Source organism: Eschrichtius robustus, chromosome 10, assembly GCF_028021215.1.
Source record: "Eschrichtius robustus isolate mEscRob2 chromosome 10, mEscRob2.pri, whole genome shotgun sequence".
NCBI lineage: Eukaryota > Metazoa > Chordata > Mammalia > Artiodactyla > Eschrichtiidae > Eschrichtius > Eschrichtius robustus.
In genome coordinates, this window is record NC_090833.1 from 29,693,138 (window position 1) to 29,717,732 (window position 24,595).

Consider the following 24,595-nt stretch of genomic DNA (forward strand, 5'->3'; position numbering starts at 1 on the left):
CAGCAATTGTGCTCCATGGTATTTACCCGAAGGGGTTGAAAATTTATGTCCATGAAAATATCTACGTATGAATGTTTATAGTAGCTTTATTCATAATATCCAAAGTTAAGAATCAACTAATATATTTTTCAGTAGGTAAATGGATAAATAAACAGTCTTACATCTAGGTAATGGAATATTTTTCAATGCTATAAAGAAATGAGCCATGAAAAGACATGGAGGAACCTTAAATGCATATTACTAAATGAAAGAAGCCAGTCTGAAAAGGCTACTAGCTATATTATTACAGCAATGTGATATTCTTGAAAAGGAAAAACTCTGGAGACAGTAAAAAGATCGGTGGTTGCTAGGGGTAGGGGGAAAGGGTGGGATGAATCAGCAGAGCACAGAGGAGTTTTAGAACAGTGAAACTACTATATATGTCATTATGCATTTTTTTAAAAACCCATAAAATGTACACCACCGAGAGTGTACCCTGATGTAAACTGTGGGCTTTGGGTGATAATGATATATAAATGTATGTTCATCAGTAGTAACATGTACTACTCTGGTGGGGGATGTTGATAATGGGGGAAGCTATGCATGTGTGGGTACAGGGCATATATGTGAAATCTCTGTACCTTCTGATTAATTTTTCTGTAAACCTAAAACTGTTCTAAAAAATAAAATCTTTTAAAAAATATCCAGAAAGGTAAAATTTAAGGTGAAAATTGTTAATTTGAAGATGTCAACAATGTGAAGTTCGTGGAGAATTGTGTTATAAGCAGAGGGAACAAGTGTGAAGCCTAGAAACCTTAATGGTCTATATAGTTAAATACAGAAAGAAATCCAGTGTGACAAGAGCATGGTAGGCAATTTTGGTACCACATGAGGGCAGAGAAATAGTCAGCAGCCAGATCATTAAAGGCTTTATAATCTAGAGCAGAAGAAAAGTTTATGCTAAATGTGACTTTGATACACTAGGAAGTTTAGAGTAATGGAGAAACATCATGATTTTTGTGTTGAGAATGGTTTGTGGCAAAGTGGTGAGAAATGATGTAGGGGGCTTCCCCTGCATTTAGGTAGGGTTTTGGCGGGGGGGTTCCAATTGAGATATAATAGCTAATTGGACTTCTAGTGTGGAAATGGTAGAAATGCAGTGAAGTAAACCAATTCAGTTATCTTGGAGGTAGTCAGGAAGGACTTACTGACTGATAAGCAGGGTAAAGAAAAAAGAGTAATTATGCATGACCCATCAATTTTGGATTGAGTCATCAGGTTAGATGTCACTGTCATTTACTGAGTTGGTGAAACTTTGGAGAACCACAGGTTTTGGTGGAGGGATATCAAGAGTTCTATTTGGGACATGTTAATTTTGAGGTGCCTGGAAGACAGTCATGTAGATGCTTTAATTTACTATTTGGATATATGAATTTGGAGTTGAGTGGAGAAATCAACACTACGTTTAAATGTGGGATTCAACAGCGTAAGACTGTTGTATAAATCCATGGGAATGGATGGAATAACTCAAGGAAATATAGATAGAAAAGAGAATAGGGACCAGGATAAAAAGATACTGCTGTTGGATTTGGCTACATGGAGGTTCCTGGTGACCTTGGTACATTTCAGTAGAATGGTAAAGGCAGACACTCAGTTGTTCTTTCACTGTGCATTACATTTGAATCTAAAATTTGGCTTTTGAATACTATGTTAGAAAATGATCTTAAAAGCATTTTTAGAGGTAAGAGGGGGATTTAAAATGATTTCCTAAACTAACACAACATTGTTGTGTTATCAACTATACTCCAATAAAAAATGAAGAAAATAAACGATTTCTTAAATTCCCAGAGTGATGCTAACATTTTCAGAAAAGGTTGAATACCTAAACATAGAATTTTACTCTAAGCAGAGGGAGAATGAGGAGTTCCCTGGAAGGGGGAGAGGAGAACAGTGGGGCAGGATTTGATTCTCTTTGTCATTGCAACTGATCCAGATCAGCAAGGTAGGACCATCTGGAAGACCATGAATTACAATAGCCATTAATCCTTGAGCAGTTGATGTAGGGGGACAGGGGCCAATATTTAAAGAACAGGCAAAACTGTTATACTTCACTATTAATAGAAAGTTAGCTCTTGAGGGCATATGGAATGGGAAACCCTTCCTTTAATATCAAGGAGAAGCGTTAACTTGGATCTAGAGTTTATACTGCAAAGAATAAAGGGGAGAGAAAATCACTTAGTGAGTTCTGCAACGATGCTGAGTTTATCTGAGAGAGAATGTTTTAAATCAGAAAATATTTAATTGGCACTAATTGGCAGGTCCAAGATTTTACCTTTTGCTTTATATTGCTTTTTATTTTTCTTCACATTTATAAGATTCATGGGTCACAAGAGAGTTTAATATAGTTATAAAGATACAAAGTTAATTGTTTCCACATCAAAATAATATCATATAGGTATTTTCACTCTGCTAGATTCTGTTGAATTCTGGTTAATTTGGTTTTATATATGTATTTATCAGATTATCAAGAATCAATATGTCTCATTTAAATTTACTCACATTTGTAATTTGGACAATTTTGATTTTCATCCTTCCTTAAATGGGGAGAAGTTGGCCACCATTTTCTGTTCAAACAATCAAACGAAACTTTTGATAAGTAATTGTTAAAATTATTAAAGTTCTATATCATAAGCCAGTCTCTTCTCCCTCACCTTAAATAATTCTACTTCCCTTAACCTTTTCATTGACACTTTTAAAATCTTCATTCATGTGGTGTTCCCACCATATTCTTAAATATTTCTTATTATGAAAAAGTCCAAACTTGCTGAAAGTCTAGTAAAAGTCTAGTGAGCAGATTACAGAGATTTTATAAGAATGGTAAATTTCAATTCAAACCTTTAAGTCAGTTTAATTTTTTTTAATCTTATTTGACTTAAAAGAAAACAAAACTAACTTACCAAGTATGTTTATCTTGTCTTGGAAGCAGAGTATTCAAAATCCATCAACCTGTTGTGGCTGTTTATACTTCAGAGATGGTACAGGCTCACAAAAAAGCAGTAATTTTTTTCCTTTTTTCTTTTTTTTTTTTTCTTTTGAGGAATGCTACCTTTAATTTGTATTTGTACTTATTTGAAAGTAGACTTTATGAAATTTGTTTGACTTCCTCTCATGACTCCTATGGTTCTTTATTTAAATCTGTGGGTGCAATTTCAGGTTGTTTAAATCTATGGATTCAATATCTGCATCCTTGAATTTTTTTGACGCCTTTGTTGATTTTTTTTCTTCTTTGTATCCACAGATTCAACATCATTAACTTCTGCATATTCTTTTTGAATCTTTTTAAGGATCTTTCATTGAATTCTTCATATCCCCAAATTTAGCATAAGTATCCTCCAAGTCCTTTTAACGTCTTCCTTATATTTTTAATGAAGGTTTTCTGAGCCCATCTTTGTGTTCTTCTTTCCCCCATTTAAAAAATTATTTCATTAATTCTTTGAATCCCCCTTTTCATATATTCAGTTTCAGACTACTAAAATTGTTCCATCAAATACTCTTTTGAATTATCATCCAAGACCTACTTGCCCTTCTTGGCATCTTTCTTTGCATCCTTCTTGGCATCTTTCTTTGACTCAGCAGATTCTGTGTCAGTTTCTTTCTTGGCATCTTTCTTTTCTTTCTTGGTATCTTTCTTTTCTTTCTTGGCAGCATCTTTTGACTCACTATCTGCCTCACCGGGCTTCTTTTCATCTTTCTTATCCTTTTTACTCTCCTTCTTCTTTGAATCTTTCTTGTCCTTTGATTCATCTCCTTTCTCACCAGGTTTCTTTGAATCCTTGTTCCCTTTCTTATCCTTCTTTCCATCTTTCTTTTCACCTTCTGATTCTGTAATGGACTCCTTGCTCTTCTTTGAACCTTTCTTATCTTTTTTGGAATCTTTCTTTGCATCTCCTTTTTCACCTTCTGATTCTGTAGCAGACTCCCTGCCCTTCTTTGAACCTTTCTTATCTTTTTTGGAATCTTTCTTTGCATCTCCTTTTTCACCTTCTGATTCTGTAGCAGACTCCCTGCCCTTCTTTGAACCTTTCTTATCTTTTTTGGAATCTTTCTTTGCATCTCCTTTTTCACCTTCTGATTCTGTAGCAGACTCCCTGCCCTTCTGTGAACCTTTCTTATCTTTTTTGGAATCTTTTTTTGCATCTCCTTTTTCACCTTCTGATTCTGTAGCAGACTCCCTGCCCTTCTTTGAACCTTTCTTATCTTTTTTAGAATCTTTCTTTGCATCTCCTTTTTCACCTTCTGATTCTATAATGGACACCTTGCCCTTCTTTGAACCTTTCTTATCTTTTTTTGAATCTTTCTTTGCATCTCCCTTTTCACCTTCTGTTTCTGTATCAGACTCCTTGCCCTTCTTTGACCCTTTCTTATTTTTTTTAGAGTCTTTCTTTGCATCTCCTTTTTCACCTTCTGATTCTGTAGCTGAGTCTTTGTCCTTCTTTGAACCTTTCTTGTATTTTTTAGAACCTTTTTTTGCACCTGCTTTTTCATCTTCAGATTCTGTAACTGACTCCTTGCCCTTCTTTGAACCTTTTTTCTCTATTTTGACATCTTTCTTTGCATCTGCTTTCTCTTCTTTAGCTCCTGGTTCTTTCTTTGAACCTTTCCTAAGTTTTTCCTCTGAAACTGTGGACTCTGCTTCTGAATCTGATTTGTCCTTCTTGTCTTCCTTACTTTTCTTAATTATTGATGGAGATAAAGGTTTTGCTACATCTTTAGCATCCTCCCTGGAGTGTTGAGCTGGTTTCTGTGGAGGCTGCCTCCTAGCAGCTAAATAAACAGATGGTCTCTCAGAAATTCTCATTAAAGAACGGTGCATCCATAATGGTGGTTTGTGACCTCCCCTTAATTTGTCTTCATCATATCTCTGAAATATTGGTTAGAATAATAATGAACAACTTGTGTGTGAGGTACACAGCCTTTATTACCAGATATTGAATACACTTAACTTCAACCATGAAAAGATTTTATATTTTGATAAATAGTGGGTAAATGGTAGATTGCATAGTTTATTATGCTTTTTCAACTTTGTTCCTTTTTTGTACTAAAGGACAGCCATGCCTCATTTAAGGCCTGATTATAATTTAGAGGATCTTCATAATTCCCTCAAGATTTTATGTTAAAATTCTCACAGAACTCCACTGACTAATGACAAATCAGAACCTCTCTTCACAATCATGAGAAATTTAGGTTTTGTTTGTGTTTTTGTTTTTGTTTTTTTACTCTGTGTTCTTGAGATTTCTTGGAATGTCTTCCCCACCTTCCATTTCTGTGCTAACTCAGAAACTAATTATTCTCTAACATCTAAGAGTTTCATGTTCAGGCATATCCTGGTCTCTATTGTCACATTCAAAGTCTCTGGAATTTAGAATGCTACCTGTGGTTAAAAGTAAAAGCCTAATACTCCTCTGCCTGACAAGGTATAATTTGAGTTATATATAGTTATATCAGATAAGAAACTGCAATAATGAAAGCTGTAACGTTCAGGGGACATTAGTTTGAGCAGAATGGTACATTCTGTTTTCAACTCCTAATCAAATATTTTTAAAAGCTTAATTGCAAAAATAGCAAATTTTGGAAAGAATGTTAATGGCTGGAAAAATAAATTTAATAAAGAAAGAAAGGAAAATTTAAAAAAGATGAGAAAACCTAGAAGAAACCTAGGTTACTACTGATTAAATACATTCCCTAAAATAAACAAGAGTTGATGATATGTTATTTTGTGAAAACTTTTCTTGGAACATTTTCATATTCCTTGATGATTCCAGAAACATTGGGAAATATTAATCTTCTAATATTCAAAATCCGGAATTCTATATTATAGGAAATGAGAAAGCATTGAAACTTCCTTAGTGTATAATGTAACTCCATGATTCTCATGAGGGGGTTTCTCCAACTGGGGAATATTTTCTGAATGCTCATACTAACTGTAGCATTAGGATCTCCAGATTTCTGTGCTTCTTGGATACATATTTTCTATAATGTGGGATTACTGAGCAAATATTTAATATGAAATCAGGGAATAATTTGTATACACTGAAATGCAAATTAAATATATCTACTTTCTCCAAGTAGTAGAATTGAGTTACCTTTAACTATGCTGTACAATTTAAAAGCCACATGTGAACTGAATCAAATTGAATGTAAAATTCAACTGCTCAGTTGCACTAGCCTCATTTCAAGTGTTCAGTAGCCATATTGGAATTGGAATGCAAAGATATAAAATACTTCCATCATCACAGAAATCCCATTGGTCAACGATGATCTGTAACATATATAGCTATACATGATTTCACAAGATTATTACCAGTAAAATTATGTGATCTTTTCAATACTCACAGGAACTGTTTTGTCTTGTAGTTGGGAAGGTTTTGATCTCCTTCTTTTTCCTGGCCGTGGTGGTTTGGGAAATACCAGGGCAAAATGTTGCTGATTCCATGATTTTTTACTTAATTCACTGACTAAAATAAGAAAACATTAAGCATACACTTCAGAATAAATAGAATTTTATCTAAAATGGCAGTAAGTTTCTCTTGCCCATTCTTTCCCATTGCCCAAGTACTGTCAAGAGGTTAATAATTCGTAAATAAATTTGGTTTGGTTTAGAAAAAATTAAAAAATAAGTAAAATGGCAGTAAGTAATCATAAGTAAATTAATAAATAAATGATTCAAATTATGGCTTCATGTATTTGGTAATATTTGAAATTCTGTACTATTAATATGAGAAAATAAAATTTGATTTTTTAAAATTTTGACTAGTTTTATAGTTAATTATATAGTCATTGTGAAACTAATATAGTCTGTAATGTAAATGGAAAAAAACAGTTTTACTGTTTCCTTTTACTCTTTCTATCTCTTCCAGTCTAGATTTTTGCTTTATACTCATTTGGTTAGAATACAATTCTACTGAGAACAGAAAATATGGTAGCTACTTCTGTAGCTCCCAGAGTACTTAGCACAGTTCCTATTTAAAATGTTCAGTAAATATATGACTGAATGTAAAGGCTAACACTTAAGATTCCCTTAGTTAGTAACCATATTCTAAGCTACAAGAGTAAATGTCATACACCCAAGAACTGCATTGTCATCGGTGGCATACTAATGAAGAAAATCGATAAATAAAGAGTACCTACAGAATTGTGATTGTGAGGGTCGAGTTACATGGAAACTATAATATAAATGGTTAAAAATATTTAGGTTACCAATAAGACCTGTGAGAGAGATATCCTCACTCTATTTAAGTGTGTACAAAAATGCTGTATATAAGAGAAAATAGACTTGTCCTGTGAGTCTCCTAAAGATAGAATCAGGATCAATGAGAAAATATGCAGAATGAAAGATATATTTAAGTTTAATATATGAGAGAAAATTGATTACTTGATATAAGAAGTCCTTCACCATCAGATTGACTGGCCTTGTCAAGTAATGAATTTTGTTGTCAATTATATGTCCGATATAGAATATCAGCAATGTAGCAGAAGACATTCCTGACACAGGTAAGAAGTTATTTATCCATTTTTTTACACTGCCTTTCAACTGTAAGATTATCTAACAGTTTGAGTTCTAACATGTAAATATGTCCACCTTTATGTTGCTGAACATATTCACTTAATCTTCTGTGGATATTAAGACAAAATATCTTTAGAAGGTATTCAATGAGCCCATGAGAAAGGTGCTTAGCAAAATTAAAAGCTGATTTTTAATAATACTCCATGACAGCTGTTGTTTATCACTTATCCCTAAAATTAATCATACCTGTTTAAAAAAATTGAACTTTCTTACCTGGGATGTAATTATCATATGTCCCAAAGTTTATTTTTTGGCTATTAAAATAAGAGGGGAAAGTTTTAATTAATTTATAAAAAATCACTCTATTTAATGATCATTATTGTACATAAACACTTGCCACGACCAGCTAGAGAAATATTTTACGTTCTTAGATCTCTATTATTATGTAAGATTACTTCATCCTAGAAAAATAGAAATGAGCAAATATGTGTTTTTAACACAAACTTCAACATAACTAAAACAATATGGATAAAAACATTAAAAAAAAACCTCACCAAAATGCATATCTGAAATATGGACATTTATGGGCTTTTTAATGTGACACCATGATTGAATTTTCCCCCACTTTATGCTCCAAATTCTCTTAAAATTGAACTATAAGACATTGTAAGAATTATAAGACATCATCTTAAAAACACTGTGCCTAGGTGAAATCAGATCCTCAAAATAATCTCAGAATTTAACCAAATCCAAATCACTCAATGGCATGCATGTCTGTCTGTGAATGTGTGCATGTGTGTGTGTGTGTGTGTTTGTCAGTGTATACCACAAGCATTGATATGGATTTTGACTTTTTTTCTTCTCTAGGAAAATATGAGAAATAAAACTGTGCTGCAAAGTAGTTTCTATTTACAAATTTCCATTTGTCTTAGTACTATATGAGCATGTTTATTCTCACAAAGGGGAGTTTTATATCTAATTCTTATTTATTTGTAATGGAGGCACATATTAAGATCTGTTAAAGAAATATTATTATACATCATCCCATTATATTACAGAAATAATGTCATTGTTGATCATGAATGAGTTTGGGGCTTACACACACACGCATACACACACACATAAAAACACACATGCTCATACAGTGTTTTCCTTATTTTAACATTACGTAAATATTAAGAATAAAGTGCAGTACAGAAGTATCTTGGTACCTTCATTAAAGTTTTTGTTCCCATTAAAAACCTGGCACATTTTTGCCACTCTACAAAAATTTGAATGAATTAATTGAATAAAATTCAGGATGTGTTGACTAATAAGTTACCTGGTCTAGTGATTTCTTAACTGAGGGCGTGCATTAAAATTACTCACCCTACTATATCTCTAGGTTTAAACCTAGCCAATCTACATTTATACACTGCTGAAGAAATTTTGATTTTCAACCATGGTTATGAACTTCTCTTTTCTAAATGCTCTGAAAGAGGAACTATGTCATAAAACAATATTATTAAATTTGAGATTTAGAAAGTGGTACATAGGCATGGTCCATTAATTTCTGTGTAATCTCTGAGGAATATTCTTTGATCATAAAGCAATTGAATTAAAAATCAATAACAAAATTACAGTTGACCCTTGAACAGCAAGGGTTTGAACTTCATGGGCCCACTTATATGTGGATATTTTTCAATAATACAACCATACTGCAAGGTCTGTGGTTGGTTGAATCCCTGAATGTAATACCACAGATTTGGAGGGCCAACTATTAAGTTCTGTGTGGATTTTTGACTTTGTGGGGATTGGCTCCCCTAGAACCCATGTTATTCATGGGTCAACAGTATATTGAAAGTACATAAACATTTGAAACATAAACACCTCCTTCTACATAACCAGCGGTCAAACAATTTACAATGCACACTTATGAAAAAGAAGCAAATGGACAATAATTTATAACAAAAATTGTGGAATACTGCAGACAGTACCTAGAGAGAACTTTATAGCTTTAATGCATTTTATTAGAAAAAAGTTTAAAATCAGTGTTGTAAATTATTGCTTTAAAATTAGGAAAATATCAAACTAAAGTCAAAGTTAAAGGGAGAAAATAATAAAGCTTAAGCAAGAAAAATCAGTGAAAGAGAAACAAAATTAGAGCAAATATAACCCCACTTTTATCAGTGGAAAGATCACCCAGACAGAAAATCAATAAGGCAACACAGGCCTTAAGTGACACATTAGACCAGATGCACTTAATTGATATTTTTAGAGCATTCCATCCAAAAGCAGCAGAATACACATTCTTTTCAAATGCCTGTGGAACATTCTCCGGGGTTGATCTCATGCAGGGCCCCAAAGTGAGCCTCAGTAAATTTAAGAAAATTGAAAACATATCAAGCATCTTTTCCAACCACAAGGCTATGAGATTAGAAGTCAACTACAAGAAAAAAAAAAAAACTGTAAAAAAACACAGATATGTGGAGGCTAAACAATGTGGATCACTGAAGAAATGAAAGAGGAAGTAAAAAAAATACCTAGAGACAAATGACAATGACAGCATGATGACCCAAAACCTATGGGACACAGCAAAAGAAGTTCTAAGAGGGAAGTTGATAGCAATACAATCTTACCTCAGGAAACAAGAAAAATCTCAAACAATCTAACCTTACACCTAAAGCAACTAGAGAAAGAAGAACAAGCAAAACCCAAAATTAGTAGAAGGAAAGAAATCATAAAGATCAGAGCAGAAATAAATGAAATAGAGATGAAGAAGACAATAGAAAAGATCAATGAAACTAAAAGCTGGTTCTTTGAGAAGATAAACAAAATTGATAAACCTTTAGTGAAACTCATCCAGAAAAAAAGGAAGAGGGGTCAAATCAATAAAATTAGAAATGAAAAATAGGAAGTTACAACTGACAGCACAGAAATACAAAGTATCATAAGAGATTACTACAGCCACTATATTCCAATAAAATGGAAGACCTAGAAGAAATTGACACATTTTTAGAAAGGTACAGTCTCCCAAGACTAAACTAGGAATAAATAGAAAATATGAACAGACTGATCACAAGGATTGAAATTGAAACTGTGATTAAAAAACTCTCAACAAAGTACAGGACCAGATGGCTTCACAGGCAAGTCTATCAGATATTTAGAGAAGAGCTAAAACCTATCCTTCTCAACTCTTCCAAAAAGATGCAGAGGGAGGAACACTCTCAAACTCATTCTATGAGGCCACCATTGCCCTGATACCAAAACCAGACAAAGATACCACAAAAAAAAAAAAAAAGAAAATTACAGGCCATACACTGATGAACATAGACGCAAAAATCCTCAACAAAATACTAGCAAACAGAATCCAACAATGCATTAAAAGGATCATACACCACTACCAAGTGGGATTTATCCCAAGGATGCAAGGATTTTTCAGTATCCTCAAGTCAATCAGTGTGATACACTACGTTAACAAATTGGAGAATAAAAACCATATGATCATCTCAATAGATGCAGAAAAAGCTTTTGACAAAATTTAACACCCATTTATGATAAAAACTCTCCAGAAAGTGGGCAATGAGGGAACACACCTCAATATAATAAGGGCTATATGTTACAAACCTACAGCTAACATCATACTCAATGGTGAAAAGCTGAAAGCATCTACTCTAAGATCAGGAACAGGACAAGGATGTCCACTCTTACCATTTTTATTCAACATAGACTTGGAAGTCCTAGCCACAGCAATCAGAGGGAAAAAAAGAAATAAAAGGAATCCAAATTGGAAAAGAAGTAAAACTGTCTCTCTTTGCAGATGACATGGTACTTTACATAGAAAATCCTAAAGATGCTACCAGAAAACTACTAGAGCTCATCAATGAATTTGCTAAAGTTGCAGGATATAAAATTAATACACAGAAATCTGTTGCATATCTATACACTAACAATGAAATATCAGAAAGAGAAATTAAAGAAACAATCCCATGTACCATCGCATCAAAAAGAATAAAATATCTAGGAATAAACCTACCTAAGGAGGCAAAAGACCTGCACTCTGAAAACCGTAAGCTGCTGCTGAAAGAAACTGAAGATGACACAAACAGATGGAAAGATGTTCCACGTTCTTGGACTGGAATAATCAATATTGTCAAAACAACTATATTGCTCAAGGCAATTTACAGATTCATTGCAACCCCTGTAAAATTACCAGTGGCATTTTTCACAGAACTAGAACAAAAAATTTTAAAATTTGTATGGAGACACAAAAGACCCTGACTAGCTAAATCAATCTTTTTTTTTTTTTTTTTTTTTTGGCCACACCACACGGCATGTGGGGTCTTAGTTCCCCCACCAGGGATCAAACCTGTGCCCCCTGCATTGGAAGTGTGGATTCTTTTCTTAACCACTGGACCACCAAGGAAGTCCCAAAATCAATCTTGAGAAAGAAAAACATAGCTGTAGGAATCAGGCTCCCTGACTTCAGACTATACTACTAACCTACGGTAATCAAAACAATATAGTACTGGTACAAAAAGAGAAATATAGATCAATGTAACAGAATAGAAAGCCCAGAAATAAACCCACGCACCTATGGTCAATTACTCTATGACAAAGGAGGGCATGACTATACAGTGGAGAGAAGACAGTCTCTTCAATAAATCGTACTGGGAAAACTAGACAGCTACATGTAAAAGAATGAAATTAAAACATTCTCTAACACCGTACACAAGAACAAACTTAAAATGGACTAAAAACCTAAATGTAAGACTGGATACTGTAAAACTCTTAGAGGAAAACATAGGCAAAACACTCTTTGACATAAATCGTAGCAATATCTTTTTCAGTGCATCTCCTAGAGTAATGGAAATAAAAATAAAAAGAATCAAATGGGACCTAATTAAACTCAAAAGCTTTTGCACAGTAAAGCAAACCATAAGCAAAAAGAAAAGACAACCCACAGAATGGGAGAAATATTTGCAAACATTGTGACCAACAAGGGATTAATCTCCAAAATTTACAAACAGCACATGCAGCTCAATATCAAAAAAAAAGAAACAACCCAATCAAAAAGTGGGCAGAAGACCTAAATAGACATTTCACTGAAGAAGACATACAGATGGCCAAGAGGGACGTGAAAATATGCTCAACATCACTAATCAGTAGAGAAATGCAAATCAAAACTACAATGGGATATCACCTCACGCCAGTCAGAATGGCCATCATCAAAAAGTCTACAAACAATAAATGCTGGATAGAGTGTGGAGAAAAGGGAACCCTCCTACAGTGTTGGTGGGAATATAAATTGGTATAGCCACTATGGAGAACAGCATGGAGGTTCCTGAAAAAACTAAAAATAGAGCTACCATATGATCCAGCAGTCCCACTCCTCGGCATATATCTGGAGAAAAGCATGGTTCAAAAGGATACATGCACCCCAGTGTTCATTGCAGCACTGTTTATAATAGGCAAGACATGGAAGCAACCTAAATGTCCATTGACAGATGAATGGATAAAGAAGATGTGGTACACATATGCAGTGGAATATTACTCAGCCATTAAAAAGAATGAAATTATGCCATTTGCAGGAACATGGATGGACCTGGAGATTATCATACTAAGTGAAGTAAGTCAGACAGAAAAAGACAAATATCATATGATACCACTTATATGTGGAATCTAAAAAAAAAACAAAAAATGATACAAATGAACTTCTTTACAAAACAGAAACAGACACACAGACATAGTAAACAAACTTATGGTTACCAAAAAGGAAAGGTGAGGCATATGGATAAATTGGGAATTTGGAATTGACATATACACACTGCTATATTTAAAAGTAGATAACCAAGAAGGACCTACTGTATAGCACAGGGAACCATGCTCAATATTCTGTAATAACCTAAATGGGATAAGAATTTGAAAAAGAATAGATATATGTATATGTATAACTGAATCACTTTGCTGTACACCTGAAATTAACACAACATTGTAAATCAGCTATACTCCAATACAAAATAAAAATTAAAAAAAAACAAATTAGAGCAAATATAAAAATCCAAAATTTGTTTTTGAAAAGATTATTAAAATTTATTAACTTTTAGAAAAACTGATGAAGAAAAACAGAGAGAACACACAAATTACCAATATCAGGAGAGATGAAGGTTTTGTAATTATATAGATTTTAAAGGATAATGAGGAATATCAGTAACAATTTTATTATAATAAACTGAGCAACTCAAGTGAAATAGATGAGCTCCTTGTAAAACTCAGTTTATTTACCAATACTGACACAAGATGAAACAACAAAAATGTGAATAGCCCTATAATTATTAAATAAATTTAATTCACTATCAAAAACCTTCCCAGAAAAGAAGGCACAGGCCCATGGAGTTTTACTGATAAATCCAATTAAAAACTTAAGGAAAAATACTAACAACTCTACACAAGTTTTTCAGAAACAAGAGGAAGCGGGAAGATATTTAAACTCATTTTTGAGATCAATATAAATAACCCTGTCACCAAAATGTCTCAAGGACATTACCAGAAATGTATATTATAGACTAATACCATGCATTAACATAGATGCAAAAATTCCTTAACAATTTATTAATCTTGCTGAACAATATATAAAAAGGCTAACATACTATGATCATTGAGGTTTACTCTATGCAGTGTAAACTAGTTGGTTTAATATATATGAATTAATCATTGTAATCACTCCAAATAACATATAAGAAAATTCATCTGATTATCTCAAGATATGCAGAAGAAGTTTTGAAAAAGAGTAACATTCATTCATAATTTTAAAACTCTGAGAACACTAGGAATCGAAGGCATCTTCCTCAAATAGATTAAATGAGTCCTGACAATAGTTACTATTAAAATCAAATTAATTAATGGTGGAATATTGACTGTCTTTCCTCTATAAACTATAAACAAGGCATGGATGCTCACTTCATTCAGCATTGTAATCCAGATGCTGTTTTGTTCCATAAGGCAATAAAAACATTAAAATGGAAAGGAAGAAGTAAAATTGGACTTTATTCACAGAGGGCATTGTTTAGTAAGTAGAATATCCAATGACACCTAAAAAATAATTTAGAGCTATTTATTGAACATAATAAGATCATATGATACAAGGTCTAATTATATCAACTAATTATATTTCTATAACTAGAAAAGTTGGGCATATAAATTTAAGAAAACAATATAATAGTATAATTTGTAATAACAAAAATTATTTTTAAATAATTTTATTGAAATATATGTGAGACCTGTATAAGAGAACTAAAAAAAAAAAAAAATTTCCTCAGGGAAATTAAAGATGAAAAGGAAAAAAATATATATATATACACGCACACACACACACATATATATACACACACACACACACACACACACACACATATATCTGATTAGAAGTAAAAGAACCCTTTAAACCCACTAGAAGAGCTAAAGTTAAGGATTAATGACACCAGTCATCAGCTACAATATAGAGCATCTGACATGTTCAGCATCAGTGGTGAAGGTACAAATGGTACAACCACCTTGGAATACCACTTGATTTTTTTTTTAATTTTTTTTTTAAGTTTTTTTTTTTTTTGATGTGGACCATTTTTAAAGTCTTTATTGAATTTGTTACAACATTGCTTCTGTTTTATGCTTTGGTTTTTTGGCTGCAAGACATGTGGGATCTTAGCTCCCTGACCAGGGATTGAACCCGCACCCCCTGCATTGGAAGGTGAAGTTTTAACCACTGGACCACCAGAGAAGTCCCTTGATTTTTTTAAAATAAAGTTAAACATACACATGTTCTATGTATGGTTCAGCATTTCCACTAGTAGCTTACCCAAGAGAAATCTCCAGAAAACTTGGGAAAAATGTTTATAGCAACTTTATTCATAATAACCCAAAACTAAAGTAACCCATAATAATCCAAAACTAAAGTGATCAACAGGAGAATGGATAAACTAAGTATGGTATATTCATGCAATGGAATACTACTCAGCTATGTAAAGGAATGTATTACTGATGTATGCAACATGGAAACATGGATGAATCCAAAAAAAAATATTATACTGAAAGAAAAAAATCCAGAAACCCAAAAGCATATACGTTATGATTTAATTTGTGTTAATTTCAAGAATAGGCAAGATTTTCTATGGTAACTTAGCAGCCATTTGTTGGGGAGAGGCAGAATGGACTGACTGGAAACTGGCAAAATGTAACTTAATGGTGTGGTTGAAAATTCTTATGTTTCTTAAGGTTGGTTAGGTTAGAGTTAGTGACAATTCAATACATTTAGTATTATTTTTACTGAGAAGAATTTATAGGACCCCTAAAATAGCAATGATCCAAATACCATAGTTCTCACTCTCTATGTAAATTTACATGTGTCATAAGCAGTTAAATCAATTTAATTTTTTTAGGACTAGAGAGAATTTTTCCATTCTTTCCCCTAAGTCTAGTTCTGCTGGTGACAGCATCTCTCCCCTTGTCTCTCTGGGACAGTCAAGAAATTTTCTAGACCAGGATGCATTCAGATTCAATTCTTGAAGTTTCTTATGAAAAAAACACGAACACTCAGTGTATGTTTTATTGGTTTTTATTTGAAAACTATTTTTATGTGAATATAAATTTATTTCTATCCTTTTTAAAAAGTCCCTCAAAAGTGTGAAGATGGTCTAATTTAATTACTTACTCTAAAAAGAAGAAGAAACACAACAATTAAGTCAAATGGTTGTTATTTTGTGATATGCCTAGTTTTTGAATTAAGGTCTTGGAATATACACACACACACACACACACACACACACACATACACACACACACAATAACTAATACTTCATCTTAACTAAGATTAAATGGAACACAGAAGCCACAAATATGCCTTCAGTTCAGGTCCACACATCTAAACATTTCAAAATCAGTCTCAGTGTCCGTCAGCTTTTTTATGTAAAGAAGATACACATTGTCAGCATTGTGGAATGTAGTATGTTCATGACTTAGAAAGGGAAGCTAGCTTTAGGTTTTCCTGAATAAAAAGTTGAGATCCCAAAGTAGGAGACATGGGAGACATGGAGAGTTCATTTTTTAAGAGAAGAATCTGTTTCTATATTGCCAATAGAAAAAGGTATTTTGTTAAAGGGGTAAACATTTAACCAACTTTGTGGGATTTTTTTTTTTTTTTTTAGTCTGAAAACTTTAAGCACAAAATACACCCACCTTTACCTTTTTCTTTAACAGTGTCCCTGTTTGGATATGATTTAAAAATGTATAATAAATTCAAAGGGTAAGGACTCTCAATAATGTGATATTGCCTCCAGTTTCATTTTGTTGATTTTTTTTATTGAAGTATAGTTGATGTACAATATTATGTAAGTTACAGGTGTACAATATAGTGATTCACAATTTTAAAGGTTATGCTCCATTTATAGCTATTATAAAATATTGGGTATATTCTCTGTGTTGTACAATATATCCTTGTAGCTTAATTTATACATGATAGTTTGTACCTTTTAATCCCCTACCCCTTTATTGCCCTTCCCCACTTCCCTCTCTCCACTGGTAATCACAAGTTTGTTCTCTATATCTGTGAGTCTGTTTCTTTTTTGTTATATTCACTAGTTTGTTTTATTTTTTAGATTCTATATGTAAGTGATATCATACAGTGTCTCTCTTTCTCTGTGTGACTTATTTCACTTAACATAATACTCTTCAAGTCCATCTATGTTGTTGCAAATGGCACAATTTTATTCTTTTTTATGGCTGAGCAGTATTATATTTCATATATATATATCCCAATATATCCTGACAGCAGGCTCTGGATTTTGGGATTCTGTATCAGATGCACAGTAAATAAGGCCACAAAGGACTTAGCAGAAAGTTTTCCAGGGACGGACTGGGGCCTGAGTCATTGTTGTATTGCTAGAGGGGTCTCGATGTAGAGGCAAAGGTCAAGAGCCACATGGTTATTTTCTTGCTGAGGGATGGCTCTATGTGTAGTATCCTGAGATTTCCTGTCTTTTTCTAACATTTTCTAGAGCAGTGTTTCTCAACCTGAGTGTATTTTGAATCTCCTCCCCCAGGGGATATTTTGCAATGTCTGAGATATTTTTGATTGTCACAGTTGCGTGCATGTGTGTGTGCATACGCATGTGTGCACACATACTTGCTGATACTGACATCTAGTACGTAGGGAACCACAAATGCTACTAAACATCTTATAATGCACAGGACCCCCATTCCTCCCTGCCCCCCACCCAGTCCTCAACTCCAATAAAGAGTTATCCCCCCTAAAATGTCAATAGTGCCAAGGTCAATAAATCCTGTTTTATATCAAGGTGAATCCCTAGGCCAAGATAGTAAGAGAGGACTTATTAATGCAGCACAAGGGAGAGAAAGATAAAATGTGCAGTGGATATGAGATCTGGAAGCTAACGCTGGAAGTTTTTAAAGTTCAGATTTTTAGATACCTATCTGATGCCAAATCTTTGGGCAAACCTCTCGCACTTCCCTCAGATGTCTTAGACCTATTCAGTATTAATAATGGAGGGATTGAGTTGACTGACACAACCTGAATTGAAGACAAAGGTAAGAAGAGGTGAAACTCTTGAGTTGGGTTGTTGCGGTTTGGATGAATAAAGGTATTAAAGAAGATTGAGTGGGCGGGGGGTGTACTGAGCTCAAAGAGGAGAACTTTCTTTATCAGGTACAAAGTTGGTAGTCATGGCACAGAAATGTAAGTCTAATATTAAGTTCCTATCATTGTTAGAAGAGTTCAGAGGAAAGACAAGCAGAAAATTATTTTCTGCATCTCAAATTCTCTGTTAAGAGAATGGGAAGTTGCCACTTGAGCCTAAGGAAATATGAAAATTTTATATTAAGGATTTTTATGTGGGCTTCATTGGCTAACAATGAGGCCATTTGATTATGAATTCAACCACACTTTTATTCTACAATAGCACAAGAGTTTGGGGATTACAGTAGAAAACAACATAAAGAAATAGTCATAAAACCAAAAATAGGTTTTTAACCATTATGGTGAAGTTCTTTGAAAGCTATACAATCCTCATGATAGTAGTAATGAAGTCAATATTTTATTGTGCTTAAACATTTTAAAGTAAGTACAATATGATGTTATTCTGTCATGGTGTATTGCCAAGCAGAGATTACCGTGTAATAGTGAGCAAGTCACTCAACATCTAAAGTAATCAGGGCAAATACAGTCAAACATTTTACTAAAGATTGTCCTTTAAAGTAGTGATTGTATTATAATGAGGTAGGCACAGGGAAGCCTGTTTTATTTTCAAGATTTGTGTTTTATCTTTTCTTTAACAGTAGTGTCCAAAGAAAACCCAGTTACACTTTCCTTTACATTTCAGAGTTACATGCCTTTGCCTTTGTTCCATGTCTTCACAGTAAAAAGGTATACATAATTGAAAGATTTTATTTTCCTACCTCACTTTAACACAAGATAAATTAAGAATAAGGACACTATTATCATCAAACTTCCCATGTCTGCATAGTCTGCTTTTCATTGCAAAGTACTTTTGCATACTCAATATTTCTCAAGGGGATACAATTAGTGTTTAGTTATTCTTCTTTGTGTTGGGCTGCCCCACTTACTACCAAAGGTTTAACACCCTTGACCCATGCTCTCTAAAGTTCAGCAGCACTCCTTAGTCACTGTGACAAAAAAAAATGTTCTTATAAATTTCCAAATGGCCTCTAAGGAGATGATAGTTATCTGAATGTCAATCATGAATTCTTTCATTCTATATGATCCAAAATACAATATGATAAAAAAAATGAAGAATCACATGGAAAAAGAATTATCCATAGCCATGTATATATTTTACCCAAGTGAATGAATTAGTTAAGTCTTGGATCAGAACAACTTATGATATTGCTTGAGGACATAAGTGTCTGCTAAACACACACTCTCTTGTTTGTCGGTGACATAATAATAATAATATAACAAACATCTCTTTACATTAAAGAGAATAAATGTAAAGTTAACTAGAGCATTTCAGTTATTTTAAAACATAAAATTTGACAAGAGGACTTACAATCTTGGTACAGACATTTCCCCCACCTATGATTTGCCAGGGCTTAAGCACTGTGAGTTCAAATTAGTGATGTTGAGAGGTGACATCATAAAGAGGCCAAGAGCACTGAGAGTTAAAGGGGAAAACAAGAAGAGCTACTATTACTTGTGTTTTATGTTCTCTAATATTCAGTCTAATATTGGTGTTTACTTTCATTCATTATTACTGACTAAATACAACTGGTAGTTTCAAAACAACCAATTGATTTTACATCTTAATAAAAAGATTGTTTCAATTTTTCATATAGTTTTAATTTATTGATGAAAAGGATGAATCTAAACATTTATCTATTAAGCTTGGTTGTAATCCTAACTTCCCTGACATTCATGTATCTTTTGTTAAATCATGTGCGTAACTTTACATTGCCTTTTCCCATTGTAACCTTATGGGTTACTCATAGATACAAGGTTTTAAAGAAGGCTAGGTGATTATTAAAATTACCAACTTACTGACAGAGCTGAGTTAGATAATTTTAATTCTACCTACCACTCCACCCCACTAATAGATGAATAAAAATACTACTAGAGTAATATTTGAAAATGTTGCCATTATTTAGCTCCTTTTGGGGAATTTCAACTGACATTTTTTCCCCTAAAGAGTGGTTTGTTTGTTTTTTTTAAATTTTATTGAAGTTTAGTTGATGTACAATGTTGTGTTAATTTCTGCTATACAACAAAGTGATTCAGTTATACATATGTATATCCTTTTTCACATTCTTTTCCATTATGCTTTATCACAAAATATTGAATATAGTTTCCTGTGCTATACAGTAGAACCTGGTTTTTTATCCATCCTGTATATAATAGCTTGAATCTGCTAATCCCAAACTCCCAATCCTTCCCTCCCCCATCCCCCTTGGCAACCACAAGTCTGCTCTCTATATCTGTGAGTCTGTTTCTGTTTCATAGATAAGTTAATTTGTGGCATATTTTAGATTCCACATATAAGTGATATCATATGGTATTTATCTTTCTCTTTCTGACTTACTTCATTTAGTATGATAATCTCTAGGTTCATCCATGTTGCTGCAAATGGCATTATTTCAATCTTTTTATGGCTGAGTAATATTCCACTGGGTGTGTGTGTATATATCACATCTTCTTTATCCATTCATCTGTTGATGGACATTTAGGTTGTTTCCATGTCTTGACTATTATAAATAGTGTTGCTATGAATATAGGGGTGCATGTATCTTTTTGAATTATAGTTTTGTCTGGATATATGTCCAAAAGTGGAATTGCTAGATCATATGGCAACTCTGTTTTTAGTTTTTTGAGGAACCTCCGTACTGTTCTCCATAGTGGCTGCACCAATTTACATTCCCACCAATGGTAGTACAGGAGGGTTCTCTTTATTCCACATCCCCTCCAACATCACAGCCTCACACCATACACAAAAATAAACTCAAAATGGCTTAAAGACTTAAGTATAAGACATGACACCATAAAACTCCTAGAAGAGAACATAGGCAAAACATTCTCTGGCATAAATTGAACCAGTGTTTTCTTAGGTCAGTCTCCCAAGGCAATAGAAATAAAAGCAGTGATAAGCAAATGGAACCTAATCAAACTTAGAAGATTTTGCACAACAAAGGAAACCATAAACAAAACGAAAAGGCAACCTGTGGACTGGGAGAAAATATTTGCAAATGATGTGACTGATAAGGTCTTAATCTTCAAAATATACAAACAGCTCATACAACTCAATAACAACAACAACAAAAAAAACAGGCAAACAAACAACCCTGTCGAAAATGGGCAGAAGACCTAAATAGATATTTCTCCAAAGAAGACATACAGATAGCCAATAGGCACATGAAAAATAATCATCATTGCTAATTATTACAGAAATGCAAATCAAAACTACAATGAGGTACCACCTCACAGCAGTCAGAATGGCCATCATTAAAAAGTCTACAAATTCCCTTAAGGAATGGCTGTCTTAAACTTTAGCTATTGTAAGAGATATAAAAATCTCTGTGGTTTTACTCAATGAAAGTTTTTAATCTAATATCTCAGACCATGGTAAATTTCAGAGGGGTTGTGGTGGAGGATTTCTATAAGGTGATTTAGGAATTCTGATTTCTGTGATCTATTGCTTTACTATCCACTAATTTAACACTATTAATGCTGATGTTTCACTGCAAAGTGGTGATTTAGTAAACAAAGCATGATTTCTAATTCCACAATAAGTGTTTTCCAGGTTATAAAATAATTTTTGTACATTAATCCATTTATTTCTTATATAACAGTAAAAAGTAAGGACAGTTGGTCCTTGACATTTACAGAGCTATTTCCTAAGACTTAGCAATATATTGCCAATTTAAAAATATGGTGTATAGGAGGAGGAGTCAAGATGGTGGAATAGGAGGACGCAAAATTTGTCGCTCCTCATAAGTACATCAAGAATACATCTACAGGGGTGTGGTGGGAGGAATTGGGAGACTTGGATTGACACATATACATTATTGATACAATGTATAAAATAGACAACTGATGGGAACATACTGTATAGCACAGGGAGCTCTACCTAATGCACTGTGCTAACCTAAATGGGAGGGAAGTCCAAAAGGGAGGGGATATCTGTATGTGTATGGCTGATTCATTTTGTTGTGCAATGAAGGCTAACACAACATTGTAAAGCAACCATACGCCAATAAAAATTAATTAAAAAAATACATCTACGAATGGAACAATTCTCTCAGCGCACCTGCCGAACATTAGCGGAAGACTTTGGACACGTAAAGGACAAGAAAAATCCCCTCACAACTGGGTAGGATAAAAGAAAGAAGAAAAGAAAAGAGGAATCAAAAGAGTGACCAGCAACCATGGCAGGAAGCTGAAGATGAAGGGAGGTCCCCGCACTCAGAAAAACTCCCTCACGGTGGGCATATCAGCTGGGACAGAAAAGGACCTTTGGGGGATCAAAAGAGAATGCAGCTGACGGCCTGTATAAGGCAAGACAAGGTAAGACCTGCGTGCATGGTCTGCGCTGCATCTCTGTGCATCCCAACCTGAGTCGTGAGTCTCCTGTTGCGGAGGGGTGCTGAGTGCTGGAAAGTGGGGTTTGGAGCGCAGACCCAGGGAGGGGACAGCTGTTGGCTGTGAAAAGACAGCCTGAAGGGACAGGAGTAAGGAGCTCCACGACTGGGAAAGTTTGTGGAAAAAGCCTGGGACACCATAGAAGCAAAGCGTCATTGTTGAGTTGCGTGCAAGGGACGGGGCCGCCATTACAGCTCCTTTCCCCGCCCGCCAGCTTCTTCAGCCTCCATGGGCACTGGGAGGGGCACCCATCTGAGCAGGCTCACCCACCCCTCAAGCCAAGGCCTCCTCCACTCCAGGGTCCTGAGCAACATCCGTCCCAAATCCTCCTTGGGAATCAGCCCTGGGTGCCCTTGCCTGAGACGGGAATCCACAAGTGCTGGTGGGGACTGAGTGCTAAAGTGTGGGTTTAAGAGACCAGATCTGGGGAAAGAACCAGTGTTGGCTGCGTGGATACAACAGAGTGGATGTGAGTGAGGGGCCCTGTGGTCAGGAATGCCCCTAGAAGAAGCGTGGTCTGCCTAGGAAACAATGCACCATTGTTGAGTGGCGCACAAAGGGTGGGGCCACCACTGCCCCACACGCCAGCCCCTGTCTTCACGGGTACTGGGAGGGGCTCCCACCAGAGCAAGCGTGCCCCAATCTGTTGCAACTGCCCGCCACCAAAGACAATGCATGCAATCCCAATTGTGGCTGCCGTACCCCTCCCTCACCTGAGGGAGTAAGTGTGCTCAATCAGCTGCTGCTTTCACTTCCTGTCGTCTGGGGTGGGGGGACAGACACTTGAGGGCGGTGCACACACAGAGGTGGGGCCAAAACCAAAGCTGAGCCCCAGGGATGGTGCTACTGAGAAAGAGGAAGGGAAATCTTTCCTTGCAGCTGCACAAGCTGCAGATTAAATCCCGTGATCAGCTTGGTAAATCCTAAGTCTGTGGAAGACCTGAGTAGACAAGTGTTCCCACAACTGAGACCTGTCTAGCAGATAAAGGCACCAACTTTTCATATATCACCAAAGTTTATAGGAGAGAGTAAAAAAAGGAACTAAGACAATGAATAGAGAGAATCTGGAATGACACATGAAAATTACGTTTGCATTATATATATACATGTAAAGGAATTTAACACTTCCTTAATAGGGAGGTCAGACATAAACAGCTCTAGGTATTGATTCTGTTGTGCATAGGTGTTATCAGTAAATAGCCATCACTTGTTCTCATGTGCAATTCCTTATCAACTATTCATATCTATTTAGTTATCAGACGTTTGCAATTATTCTCCTGCCCAGTGCAGACAAATCAGGTAAACAGTCTCTCATTTAATAATGCTCTTAAAATTTATAACAATCCACTTTTCATAATCTATGGTAAAGGCATCATCAAGAAAGGTAGAAGAGATGATTTTGCAAATACTATCAAAACTCACTTTCTCAGGAGTATGCCCGCTCGTGTAATGTCCTGGGGTCTCATCGTCCCTTCATATACATCAGACAATCAACACTTGAAAGCTTCTTTAAAATCCAGTGGTCTGTTGGTACCAGGGATAAGGCCCAGGACCTCAATATTCCTCTTAAACAGCAAACTCCCATAGATAAACTTGAATATCCAATATAGACTCTAGCACTGTACACATAAATATATCTGAATAACAAAGGTGATTATAAAACTGCAAAAGATAAATGTAATATGATGAGAATACTACAGTGTAGAATTTAGCTCAGAATAAAATCACCTCCAGAGAAGCAAAGTGAAGAGACATTACAGATTAAAATAAGTTTGAAATATTTACTGATTAATGATGTTTCTCACATAAACCAAAGTTCTGAGTATAAAAAATAAGATCTTTCTAAAGAAATCAAACAAAAAAACAAAAACAAAATCAGATCTTTCTAATATTATAGTTACTTTTTTCAAAGTGAA

At 34.6% G+C, this 24,595-nt stretch overlaps 1 protein-coding gene across 1 annotated transcript; it reads right to left on the reverse strand.

The window, feature by feature from the left end:
* Positions 1–3,553: 3,553 nt before the first annotated feature.
* Positions 3,554–22,868, reverse strand: CYLC2 (cylicin 2). The gene is made up of 4 exons (XM_068553973.1): positions 22,612–22,868; positions 7,817–7,857; positions 6,373–6,494; positions 3,554–4,900 (listed from the first exon to the last, which is right to left on the reverse strand). The coding sequence occupies exons 1-4, from the start codon at positions 22,866–22,868 to the stop codon at positions 3,554–3,556; spliced, it is 1,767 nt and encodes a 588-aa protein (XP_068410074.1).
* Between the last annotated feature and the right edge of the window lie 1,727 nt (positions 22,869–24,595).

What these genes read in the sequence shown, in the direction of transcription:
- CYLC2 (XM_068553973.1), bottom strand. Translation starts at nt 22,868, where the DNA reads ATGGCGGCCCCGTCCCTTGCACGCAACTCAACAATGACGCTTTGCTTC. An exon ending in ATATGATAATTACATCCCAG is followed by an intron (nt 6,495 to 7,816) that starts GTAAGAAAGTTC and finishes TTCTTATTTTAG; the next exon opens with TCAGTGAATTAAGTAAAAAA. An exon ending in TACAAGACAAAACAGTTCCT is followed by an intron (nt 4,901 to 6,372) that starts GTGAGTATTGAA and finishes CCAATATTTCAG; the next exon opens with AGATATGATGAAGACAAATT.